General features: G+C 46.5%; 1 protein-coding gene across 1 annotated transcript in view; it reads left to right on the forward strand.

The window, feature by feature from the left end:
• Positions 1–1,045: 1,045 nt before the first annotated feature.
• The window catches only part of LOC131667444 (protein TANC2), a 29,251-nt gene continuing 17,220 nt past the window's right edge, over positions 1,046–13,076 (forward strand). Inside the window, exon 1 of the mRNA XM_058940858.1 lies at positions 1,046–1,305. Within this exon, the coding sequence (XP_058796841.1) occupies positions 1,230–1,305 (76 nt within the window). The 5' untranslated portion in view covers positions 1,046–1,229. The remainder of the gene's footprint in view (positions 1,306–13,076) is intronic.

The following is a 13,076-nucleotide window of genomic DNA, read 5'->3' on the forward strand; positions in this document are numbered from 1 at the left end:
TTTCCATTTATTCCTCCCGTACAATCATTGTTACTTAAAATAGAAAATTGGATATAAACCGATTATGACATTATCAATGGAAAACAGACATGCACCGAAATACGTACTTTAGCGGATTCGTACAACTCAGTGCTCAGTATAGATGCACATTTTGCTCTGCAATTGATTACATCGTGCGTTATCAGCGACTCTTACTGATTTGTTCAAAGAAATACGCGCATATCATCTGTTGAGAGTACTACTCAGTTACAGCTTTATTTATAATGTTCCCCGTGATAAAACACTATCTGAAATAATAATTAATGCGTGTAAAAGATTACTTTTGCATCTCGAATTGGGCCGATTCTCGTCATCTTCATCGTTCACAGTAATTTTTTTCTGATAATAATGCATGTTAATCACTCTCATTATTTATTTTCTGAAATGAAGCCTTTAACCATTTAAACCTAACGCATCAATCGCATATGTACCATAATTTTCAACAACTCTTTTTAACAGCAAACTGGAAGCTTCGAAGGAATAGACGAATAGAAAATAAAATCAAGGGCGCCGTATCTTATCGTACAGAGATTACTAAAACGTTACTTCTTCAGAATGTTTCATCTGGCAGTTTAAGTGTTGCTGGATTGTCATTTTTGAGAGATAAAGAAGAATGTTTTTTTTCCACTATGAAAAACTATAATGAATGAATGTAGACAAGCAAAAGTCAAGGCAGCTCGGGAATGGGAAAAATGGCCGTTCGACAGGATTTCGATAGAGCTATCTATGCCAATGTGCGAACGTAAAATATCGATGCGAGAGAGCAGGCTAAAAATCGGTAGCAAGGAAAGGTAGTTAGGAGCCGCAGAAAAATAAACGGCTAGAAAGTATGTCGGGCTCCGCTTCGGCGCTCTCCGCACCTGAATCGGATTCCGGTGGAGTATAGTCGCATATAGTGGGACTGCGGGGAGCGCGGACACAGGCGCGCTTGCTTCGGGCCGACCGACGGCCGCGGCTGCGAGTGGCGTTTACTCGGCTTTAGTATAGCGCTCGACTCGAGCTAGCGTGCATCGCGCGCGAACTACGTGGTCCAACGCCAACGAATGTTCTTTTCTATAGACCGCCAACCTCCGAACGAACGAATCAGTTTTGCCAAGTGCACCTGCTCGCGACTCACTCGCGATGGTAGTGACGGTGGTGATCGAGTGTAACTGATAATCCATCGCAGTGATAAATTTGACAGATCGAGAATGGCGCCGCCCGACAGGTTCAGGTCGAGTTACCAGCCAAAGCAACCCGGCTCCGGCCTCAGCCACTCCGTTATGGGTGAGTTTCTCGCACCTGTGCCTCCAGCTTACTCGGGTCTAGCCTTCCATAGTGTCCGCGCGTATATTGTGACTCGGCGAACAATTCTAGCGCCACCGTGACGTCGACGGCAGGCGCTGCCGACAGCGACAGTGCTGACACATGTTTTCACCTGTGTTTATCTTCTTTCGCGGTCGCGTCGCCTGTTCGTTCTGTTCGTCCTGCTCGTCTAGCCCACTCGACGGCGACATTCTCTTGGCAAAAAAGAGGCTTGCCGATTTTTCCTATACAATTGCTAATGTACTTTTTTCGGCTTTGCCTGTGTCATTTCCGTGCGGCTCACTTTCTATTTGAACAGTCAAAATTAACAGAGAAATCGCGAGCGTTGACTTCGCGTCGAAAAATGATCGCATATAGTGATGTCATTGATCGGCAATCTGCAGTTCGATGTGTTTATCAAGCCGTCGCAATGTTGCGCCAGTCGGCAGGCTCTGATTTATTTCCCGTAGTTATTGTTTTCCATGTGAATTGCAATGATAAAAAAAAGAAAAAGAACAAGAAAAACACGCTTGTTTCCTTCGGTCGGCACAATTGTAAATCAAATGAATCTTGATATAACTCCATTTCAAGTTCATTCCAAGTATACTCTACAGAAACTGCCTTTCATCAATCGATTAGAACATCGCCGATCGGCATGTATACATCTTGCAGCACTTGAAAAAGCATTGAAATTTATGGGCTCAAGTGACTTCAATTAAAACCTACGTTACTTGTGTGTTTCTCGCAAAGTGCACGGAGGACAAGCAAATACTTTATAAGTTTCCAGTTTTTCAGGCTAATGGGACACTTTGCTAATTTCCTGTAATCATTAAGAACACTTTACGATCGAAAGCTAACCGATAGGCTTGGCAGAGGCCAAAGGTGTATTAAACCGCTGTACCTCTATCCGCAGAGGAGTTGCTCGTTAACATCAGTAGCGTGCAGTACTGCTGTTTTCCTTCAGCCTTGACAAGATTTTTCTTCTCGCACGGACGCTGTGTGATTAGCTGAAAAATGTTATAAACGCCTCTGCGATGTAGGTTGTACGTGCACCTCGTAATCTCGTGAAAATCCTACGAATGTTGCCGTACACGAAAAAACGTGAATGAAACGGTGGAGACAAAGACACCTGTGACGCGCGCGGGAGTCCATTCAGGGCTAATCTCAATAGTGGGACCGGTCCAAACAAAGGCCTTGTACCCTCGTACTCCTTGAGCGTGAAAAAGGAAGAAAAAAATAAAAGAGAGAAAGAGAGAGAGGACTCGAGGAGCAAAGTTTTCGGACGGTCGATCTCTATGTCGTTACATCTACACGTGACCGTGTCTTCCGGGAGTATATCACGCGCACGCTGCACTTTATCCACAGGATGAATCTTGGGACTTAAATTTTCGTGAGGTCACGCGCCGCTTAATTTACGGCCCGCGGAATACCACATTGTTCTACGTATTGAAGCGAGGAGTGTACCGTAATAATGGCGCGCATACTCACGCACTCGGCCCACGGACTTACGTAAGAATTATGAGTTATGAAGAACGTCGCGTCCGCGTGCGCAGTTCTTCACGAGTCCCTCGAATGGTTTTTCCTCGCTTCCAAAATCGGTGGAAAACGATGCTTCTTATCCTGTCTGGCTTATTACGTGTGCGTCGGGTTCCAGCGAGTTCTGGCGCACCGTTTCGCGTTACAGGACATTAATTATCCGCAGTTGTGTCAGCGTCACACTGCTGCTCGTAATAAAATCGGCGAAATATTTACGCGTGCGGCTCGTCGTACAGCGCGAAAGTGTTCCCGTATTGCTGACTATGCGATTGCTGAAATAACTGGGTCGAACATATTATTTTCTTATTCAATCCCTCGGAGAGATAAAAAGGAGCCGTAAGATCGTTCTCGATCATAGCGGCAAGCTGCTAATTGAATGTCTATAAACGTAAAATTAAATGGTTCAGTTGCATATCGCCAGCGAAATCTGCGGAGAAATACGCGGTGTGGCAAGCGAGCGAGCGAGCGAGCGAGGTTCTAGCGACTGTTGTCGACCGAGCCAATTAACGAGCTATACGCAGTGGAGGCCTAGTCGAGCCTGATGGAGAAAGAATAAAGCGCGCACGACCGAGCAGTCTAGCCGGCTAGAAAAGTCCGCTGGCCAGACAGGTCGGCGTCGCCCCTTGGCTGCTCATGCATAATCGCGGGGACACCTGTTGCGCGCTCGTTCGCTCGCCCTCGCAAGCCCGGCTTTTTCAAGCGTCGCAACCACGCTGCGATTATTTTCCCTCCGTTCTTTCGATTTTCCATCCAACCGAGCGTTTTCTCTTTTGTCTTGGTTCTTTCCGCTGTCAATCGCGGAACACCGATCTATTCTTTTCCTTTTTTCTTCTTCAAAGATTGATGGTCTGCTAAGTGAATCCATTGTTCGCAATCGGATTGCCTGAATGTAGTCACGGGGATTACTGTTATGAGCGAGCATGTGATATGTAGTATAATTCAGCAGAGCAGCTAGCATGTTCGGCAAATAGGTTCTAATTACGAGTCCTAAGGCTATAACTAGGCATCTTATGTCGATATATTATCGATTAAGTGATTAAATAAAAAATACGTAAGACGATTGGCAGACTTTAAAAGGATAATAAAACCAGCATTCACTCGACGGTCTAGCTTCAAAATCATATCGTCAAATAATTCGAATGCTCCATTTCAATTTAATTTATTCCCTGGACATATAAAGTCATTGAAAATCTTTGTTACGAATTTTAGCTACGAACACATCATCATCAATGAAGAGAATCGTAAAATGATATGTGAAAAACGGCGCCGAAATAGCCAAAATTCATGTACAGTATTATTTTTAAGGTAATATATTCAATGACATGGAGATATCCGATAAAAAGTTTATCAGCGCAGCTAACGGTTCAATTTATTTAGAAAATAAAGCGGAAAGAAATTTGACGTGTACCTCACGTACGAGCCATTACCTTATTAAATTTGACTATCAATGTAATTGAATAATTATTTATTGATTAAGACCGACGGATGTTGAGCATTTCGAATCATAGAATAATTTGATATGTAGTGTATTTGCGAATTGTTAATTTCCGTAAGAAGCAAACTGCATATTAATTATTATAGATAGAAGAAATGAGCGTGCTTGACAGACTAGTAGGTCAGATATCCGCACGATTCTCGATGGAATCGTTAGCTCGCTAGCGATAAATTTGTCGACGTCGCCGCGCTCGCGGCTTACAAGTCACGCGCTTTCAGTGAATAAATTCACCGGCCCTTGTTCCTCTCGGCTGGTGAAGATTCTTTTCTTCCTTCTGACAAGGTATCTCTCACGTGACTGTTGTTCTATATATAGGTTTTGCGTCGCGTGAGCCTGCACAACCGAGACGCGTTTTTAGGCCTGATATAGTGTACCGTTATATATACGCCATCAATTTCGCAGGGATGAAAAGTTGATCAATCGCGCGTACTGCTTGATAAATAGTAGCTTGTACTGACCGCTCGTGATATATATTTCAATCCATTAGATCATCAATAAAAATATTAATCAAATGCAAGCCTATTAACTCACGGTCACGTGCGCGTGTGTGTCTGCATAAATGTATATAAGCAGCGATTGCGAAACTGAGAATGACGTTTGTCAGGAAATTTTCTTGCGAGTCGCACGCACGCATTATTGAATTATTCGACTAAGAAAGGCTTCAAATTGTCTTGGCTAATTTACCACGCTCTGTATTTCTTGATATGCGTGCGACTTGTGTCGGTCAATATAAATCGTTAGCCTCGTGAAAGAAATCTTCTATCTCTCTATCTCTTTTCCTTCTTGAAAAAAAACAGACTCACACTGACACAACAAGGCTTCATCGCGAACGTTAACACTTCTTCGCGTGACGAATATCGAAAAGAAGCTTGGTGAAAATAAAAAGAAGTCGATTCGCGCCGGCGTCTGGTACAGGCAGAATTTTTTCGTTGGGCTCGACTCAATTATATCGGAACCTCGCGAGTGAATCATCGACGTGCGTCGGCGGCCAAGAGAGAGAGAGAGAGACCGGCCAATGGCTACAGCCGGGAGATCAGGCTGAATTTAAAGCGCCTGCTTAAACTTGGCTTTTTTGGCGCGTTTCGCGCGCAGCCAGTCGTGATGTGAGTTACGCCAAAAAATTAATAACCAATTTCGTTACGAGACACCGTACGATCCAGTATGAGCGCTACCGCTGGCTTTTCGCGTAATGTTAGTCAGACGTGTTATACGTGCAGTCTGGTTTTATAGCGCACTTTTTATTTTTCCCGATGGGCCGATATTGCTCGGAGTAGACTTAAAAGCAGCGCTATTCCGAGACGATTTTATTGCCGAGGATCAGTTGGTGTCTATATTTTTATGCGTTCAGATCTTATACTGTAATTCTACATTAGCGGCCGCGTTCGATTATAGTTCATCGCGGTTTAACTTGAATGCTGGTCCTTTGTAAAAATTTGCGTATGACGAGCGTAACCGCGGTGTACCGCAGTCATAAATAACTTGGCGCGGTCAAAGTATTCCCGAGCAAATACAAAAGGGCAATTTTAATGAAGAAATTTTCAACAGAAAGTTACTTCGCTTCTCTATCGATGCAGGTCATCGGGTGTGCCGTGTTGAAAAAATTAATTTGTCGGAGTACCAGTCTCGTCGGAGATAATTCTGTCATGTTACATTTACGAGCCGATAAATCAAACTTCAGTGGCGCGGAGAGTAGCGAGGAAGAAAGAAACAAGAAAAGAACCGGGCTTTTTCTGCATTCGGACAAGTCAACTCGTGGCACGCGCGCGGTCAAACCTTTGGCGTAAGTAAACGTACTTGCACGAAGGATCGCGAGCGCTTGCTGATACGTCTGTGTGACAAATGCAAAATGGTGTGAAAAAGCCGTTGGAATAAATTTGAATGGCATGAATATAAATTGATAGTCTCGTGCGGGCAACACGCCGCCTGCCGCTTGGTCAAACAATTTTTCGTCTACTGCATTTCACATCTCACTTGATTCGTCTTTCTCGGCGAGCCTTCGATTCGAGCCTGTCCTCGGCATGACTTTACTACACCTTCATATGGCTTCGTTCATCTCTTAAATTCCCTATCGGCGAGCGTTTGTGTAACAATGCGATGGCAATAGGCGCACATCGCGGCGAAGGAAGACGCGCGTTTACGTACGTATTTCAAGGAGCATTAGCCGTTCGATAGCATAAATAGCGAGACCCGTTGCGAATGAGCTCAGCGCGACTCGATAAATAGCACTACACGTTTATCACCGCTTATTAGTGGCGAGTGATTGGTCTGGATGTGCGGGCGCGCAACGAGAGATAAACGTGCAGCAGCAGCTCGCTCTTAAGACAATCTTTTGATTAAGTGCAATTCTCGCTCTACATATCTTGAATATTTGCGATTACTTCTCATTGTCGAGCTTCCTTTGTTTAGATTGCAAGCTGTATGCTTCGTTGAAGCACCGATTCGATTGTTCAGCCTGTTTGTCATACGATACATATCCCATTGAGTGGCTCGAATTGAAACGGATCGTCGTCCCGCGGTGTCGTATTATGCAGCTCGCATGATCTTCGTTTGAAGTTGATTTTCGTAACAAACTATCTACAGAAAGGCAATTTGTTTTTATGGCGTATAAGGCAACGCGCACGTGCTAAGATAACCAACTTTTATTAACCTCACGCGCACGGCAAGCAAACCCGAAGCCTCGATGAGAAAGCCGCGCACACGGAAACATCGCGTAGATACCGATAAACAACTCTGCACCTGCATCTGCGCGCTTCATTTTCCAGCTGTCCGATCGTCGAAAAACGCTAACCTCACTTGGTCGATCAAGCTTACGAGATATTTCAATCAACTTTATTTTGGTGTTGTAGATTGATCGCGCTAAATAATTAGATAATCAAGTTCGCTGGATTCCAGAGCTTTAGTCAAATGCAAGCGGTTGTAATTTATCGATGGCACAGCAAACTCATGCTTCTCCAATCCGTATTCTTACACTTATGTGCGTGATGAGAACAATGTCATGGACCGTCAATCGGTCTTCGCTATAAGTACAAGCACTCGTACCGTGTCGTGGTTATGTGCTGTGAGAACATTTTTTCAAGCTACTCACGCCCGACTTTACACGATTGTATATCAAAGTACGAGCGCTCGTTACACGGGCACTTTTCCCGAGATCGTAATCATAGCTAGCAATGTCCCACGGCGCTGCGGGAACTCTACGTGCTTATGAAATTTAATTACGACGAGATCGATTAATTATTTCTTGACGAGTATTGGGACATTGCTCATTACGCATAGTTATATTCCAACGCAGTTCAACGAATTGTGTTTTGCATCGAGTCAGTCAAGATTAACACAGTAGTGGATCTAATCGAACTTAATTAATTACAGTTGAAACAAGCGCAAACCTTTTATTTTTATATTGAAGTTACGTTTGAAATAATGAGAGCCTAGTGAAGCACAGAGCTAATAAGTGGTAATGGGCACACTGCATTATTGAGCTGCGAAGGCACATTTCGCGATGGGAAGGGAGGGGATGTAAAAATAAACGGCCGTCCCGGTTTTTCACCTCGCGTGACGTGAAATAGTCTCCCCCGAAAATAGGAAGGGAGCTTTCGTTGATAGATCGAGAGCTGTAGCCTCAGTCAGACCGCTCTAATTAACTGGCGTGCAACACTTTGCCGCTCCCTTTGGAGCGAGGGCACTGTCTCTCCTCTACACTGCATATAGTTTGGCAACAGCGCGCATCGACACGTCTCTTTTTTGGTCGTTGCAAAACACCCGGCGAGTGCCAGCTCGGTTCGGATCGACACCTGACGCCGCCCATATAAATGCGCGAATCGAAGAGAAGCAAAAGAATCGCCGCGAGAGAAGGAGGGGGAGAGGGAGTCGGCGTATGCTTACTTTCGCGTTGCTGCCACCGACGGCCTCGTTCAATTGACCTTTTCTTTCCGGCCGATTGATGGATTCAGCCGTGTGCAAATAATGACGCGGCTCTTCGATTCTGATCACTGTGCTAGCCTGTGCGTCCGACATTCCGACAAATACTTTTACACAATTAACTTTAACGGTATGTTTTTTCCTTATCCGCGCGTTTACAAACTCACCATGACGATGTAAAACGATAGATCAATTTCACTTTTCTACTCGACGCAACATCGCTAGCCGTTTACTCAGTCTGACACGTTAATCTTTAATTGATTACGTGTAATGGCTGGAAAAATTGTAAGGATGATCGGTGAAAGGCCGAACACGAGAAGTGCGGTCTTAAGGGGACGAGAAAAAAAAGTTTTCTCTAGAGGTGTTACAACGAAAACCAGCTGGATCTCCAGCTGTGCGGACGAACTTGATTTACTGGTTGCAGGTGGTTGCAGACGTCTCCGGGTCGATGTAATGGCTGCCTAATCTTCGATAATTAATAGAGTGTTTTGGTAGGCGGGAAACCACCGAAACCCATCAGGTAGTTAGAGATGCTTGGCTAAGCTCGGTATGCTAGTTTTATGGAATCCCGTGTTATTCGAAATTTCACGCGTTATTTGTCAGCGCATAAAGTATATGTACATACGCGAAGCATCTCAAGTGTTTAATTATACAATTATCGAGTGAAGAGTGTTTACTTTGACTCGTACGCATAAGTAATAGCAGTATTATAATATCGTACGGTGACGATATCATTATTAAACGTCACTTCTCTCTTACTGCGATGCGCACGCGTTATAATTCTAAGGACTTTCGCGAAAGGGAAAAAACGCGTGAAATATTTCTAACGCCATAGCTTCGTGAAAGCCAGCAAAGTGAAACTCCGAGTTTAGGCGATGCGCGAGTATCGTCCTCGCTGGCAGTTAGATAAGAAAACTGCTTTTCCACGCCATTAACCTCGTTGTACGCTGCAAGGCCCTTCGTAAACTTTCCAGTTTGTAGCCCCGAGGAGCGCGCGAGTGAGAGACAAAGACAGCTGTGAGAGTTCGGCCAAGCGAGGGTGAGGGAAAACCAACTGGTCGTCGTACACGTTGTAATGCTAATCGCGGCAGGCTGCATTGTTGGCGCGACGCGGCGCGTCGAATTCCTGGCACGAGCTCGGACACAACCCGTAGGTCTGTGCATCACGTCCGACTCGTAAAGCATTGGGCCAGTAGGTCTGCCAGTCGTAAAGATACCCCCCCCCCACACCCCCCAAGCCAACGACTCTGCTTCTCTCCTATCCGTCCGCTCTCCCCGAGTGTAGGAGAGCATCGCAGGATGCTTACATGCGTGGATAAACACGAGAAAAAGAGTGGAGATCGTAGGTGTACGTGTGCCAAGTGCAAAGCGCCGCCGCCGCCGCCACCGCCGCTGGCGGCCTCTGCTAAGACTATTATTCGCTCGCTGACTTCGGTTTATGCGCCAATAAATAAGCTAACGTGTGCACTGGGGAAAATAAGCGACAAGCGCACGAGCTGGCCAGAGAGGGTATTACGTTGTAAAACGGTCGGAGAGATACACTTGTCAGTGATTTTCTGCGTCACGGGCAGTCGGCTGTTGCTCGTTGTGGGCCTTCAATTTTCGTGTTTGCTTTCGCGCGCAGCTGACGCCTGCTGCCCGCGGATCGAGGCTCGATTATAAAAATATTCTTGACCGGTTTTCTTTCGGCGGCTGATGTACCTGCTCGCTGAACCCGCAGTCGAGGCTCTCTCGATCGAGCGATTGCAGCGATTCCGGTGATTCCGGCGCTGCGTTGCTCGAGCTCGCGTAATCTAGGATAGAGCCGAGCGAGCGTCTCGAGAGGTTCCCACGCTGCTCCCAAAAACGAAAGCGATCCCCCCTGGCCCGCCGTGGCGTCCTTTCTCGTTTCTTTTGTATCGCCGAGAAGCCCACGCGAGTAGCCGACGGGCTCGAGGCCAGTGCGCGCGAACGGGAGCAGCGCGCTGGGCGCCTCACAGGTGTGCACGGGAGGAGAGGCCGAGCGAGCGCGGCCTGCAATTCCCAGGGCTCTCGTTGCGGCCGCGCGCATATAGAGATGCCAGGCCCAATCGAGCAAGTGCATTGTACAGTCAAGGAGAAAACTATGCGGCGTTGGCTTGTGCGCGGCGCCGAGAGGCCGAGAGAAGACTCGCGCGCAGGGGGCAGAGCGGACCGGTCGGCGCTCGGCCCCTCACCTACGCTCGCGCTCACGCACATACACAGCACCCCCTCGGCTACGCGCGTGAGTTCGTTAACTCTTGGCGCTCTTCTCGTGCTCCCTTGGCTCTCTCTCGCTCTCTCTCTCTCTCTCTCTCTCTCTGTATCTCGTCATTTCGCGCGCTCGGATTCCTGCCGATGTGTTTAGATGCTTTTGTTGCGGATCTCAATCCTCCTTTGCAGTCCTTTGTTCCTCGTACCTTTCTGCTGCATCATTCGCGGACTCAGCGATCTTTCGCTCTTTTCATATCGATACCGCGACAACTTGTCGATCGGATCAGCTGGTTTCGCTACTTTTTTCTTGTCTTCTCTCACTAAATCCGCCCATTTTACACATCACCAAGCTCCTGTCTGAAAAATATTGCCAACTTGTTCAAATTAGCTTCTCACTATTATAGTATTATTACGAACAACAGTAACGGCATCCGAGGCAATTATGACGATGGGCCGTTAATTGCTCGGCAATTCATGCACAAAACATTCGGCAATTAAGGGCTCGCGACAAAAAAGAAAAGAAGCATAAGGTAGCTGTAAACGTCGCGCTAAAAATCATCGCGTCGTAAATTTGGCTCAACACAAAGCGCCAAGCGAAATGACCGAGGCGAATTTGAAATCGTCGAGTTGATGGTAATCTTACGCGGTCATTGCAAATTGGATTACACCGCGGGCGACATTCCATTTTGGGCGTTCGAACATTTTTTTAGAGAATATGCGCCCGAAGGGCCTTTGTCGGGTGACGCGGCTGGATTGCGTGTGCTTTTACGGTTTTCACGGAAGCTGACCTTATTGTTCGCTTGGTTCTCAACATCAATTATAAAATTTGGGCCGGGAACATTTATATTCTTTCCTGTCTCTTTTTTCAGCTCGCGTAAAAAGCTGGCTTATTGTTATCATCGTACGGTATCTTCCCCTTCTCTCTCAGTAATGTCAAGCCGTACTACGAAAAAGAAAAAAAATGATATATCTTGTTTTTCAATTATAAATCTGTGTGAGATATAATTAATGCATAACAAGTGATCGGTCAATCCGTAAGTAACGAAAAATCATAAAAGCTTCAGGGCTGTTATGAAGTGTGCTAAAATAATGAATGACCGACGCGAAAGACAGAAGCTTGCTAAGAATTGGCGTTGTTGCGGTTACCGCGCCTGGCGTCATAAATATTTCAAATGTCGGTAGAACTTGCTGAAGCGCAGGCGATCCCATTTAATCAGGCTAAAATAATTGAAAATCGTCATTACTCTGGCGCAAATTACGATGCAGGTAACGCGCGAGCAATAAGTATAGCGTTGCGCGTGCGCCGACCGTGTTGTAACGCTGGTCGGCCGAGCATGTATCGCACGTTGCTTCCGCGCAACAAGAGCTCAGCTCCGCTTATTTGCAAATTATCGGATTGGTTCTATCTTTGGATAAACGTTTTCGATGCGATAAACGATAAAGGAGCGAGAGAGGGGGAGGAAAAAGAAAGCTCGGCAGCGCTAATGGATTGACGCGCGACGAGGGGTATGTGTACGAAGAGCGACAAGTCAAGAGAAAGTAATGCTCGCGAGAGAGAAAAAAAGAGAGAGAGAGCAAAGTGCAGATCGCGCGTCGATCCGTGCCGTTATGTTGCTGCACGTGTACGATTCGACAACAGGGGAAAGCGGACACAAGGCAGCCAGATGTACAGGCGTGATATAGCTGGCGAACGCAGTGGTTGCAGCTTCTTTCCGTTCGTTCTCCTTCTCCATTACGATTCGTCGAGTGGCTCGGCAGGTAGAGGTCTTCGGTCGCGCGCGAAGCAAACGGCCGTTCGCTTTCCAGGAGAGATGACTTGATCGTTATAGAGCTCTCGTCTGCGCACCTTATTCTTGGGATGAATCGTGCGTTCCCCTTTTAGTTCGCTTCCGTTCGAAAGCCGCCGCCACCGCCGCCACCGCCGCCACCGCCGCCGCTCGCCGTAAAAGATAATTACCATGACACGGCTCGTGGAACGAAAAATTTTCGAGACGAGAGAATCGTAGAGTAGATTCCATTTAATCCAACGGTATTCGAAGAGGCACGGCGTGCCCGTCACTAAAAGTCCAGTGGATTAGCATATAACAGCGTCTGCTCGCGGAAGTAGCTACATACACATGCCGTTCGAAGGCGAGAGTCAAAATCTTAAGCGCAAATGCATGTTTCGGCAGGTAGGTGCGCGATATGTCGTGGCGGTGCACTGCGTCGGCAAGTCAACGGTTGGCGCGCACAAGTGCACCTTCGCGTATAGCTTTAGCGAGCGAGCGAGTGCACCACTCTTGCCGTATCCCACAGCCAGCAGTGTGCAAAGGCGTCGTAAATCTCGCCATAAAACTTTTCTTCTTCACTTCTTTCTCCCGTGCGCGCCTTGGGAGTAGCTACAGTGCGTCCGTATTGCGTGCTTCAACTTCATTTCTTTCTTTCTTTCGTTTTTATTCATTTTCATTCGCGCACCGGCGAGTATGCAGCTGCCTGCGCACTCCACTTTATTTTCATGTTAATTTATGTCTCGAGATTACTTTTTATTAAGAGGCTTTGTGCGGATTGAAAATTTAACGAGTTTCGCCATTTGCGAACCGCACCGTAGTTATCGCTT

This window comes from Phymastichus coffea, unplaced genomic scaffold (genome assembly GCF_024137745.1).
Source record: "Phymastichus coffea isolate CEN01 unplaced genomic scaffold, Cenicafe_Pcof_1.1 PCOF00066, whole genome shotgun sequence".
NCBI classification, from domain to species: domain Eukaryota; kingdom Metazoa; phylum Arthropoda; class Insecta; order Hymenoptera; family Eulophidae; genus Phymastichus; species Phymastichus coffea.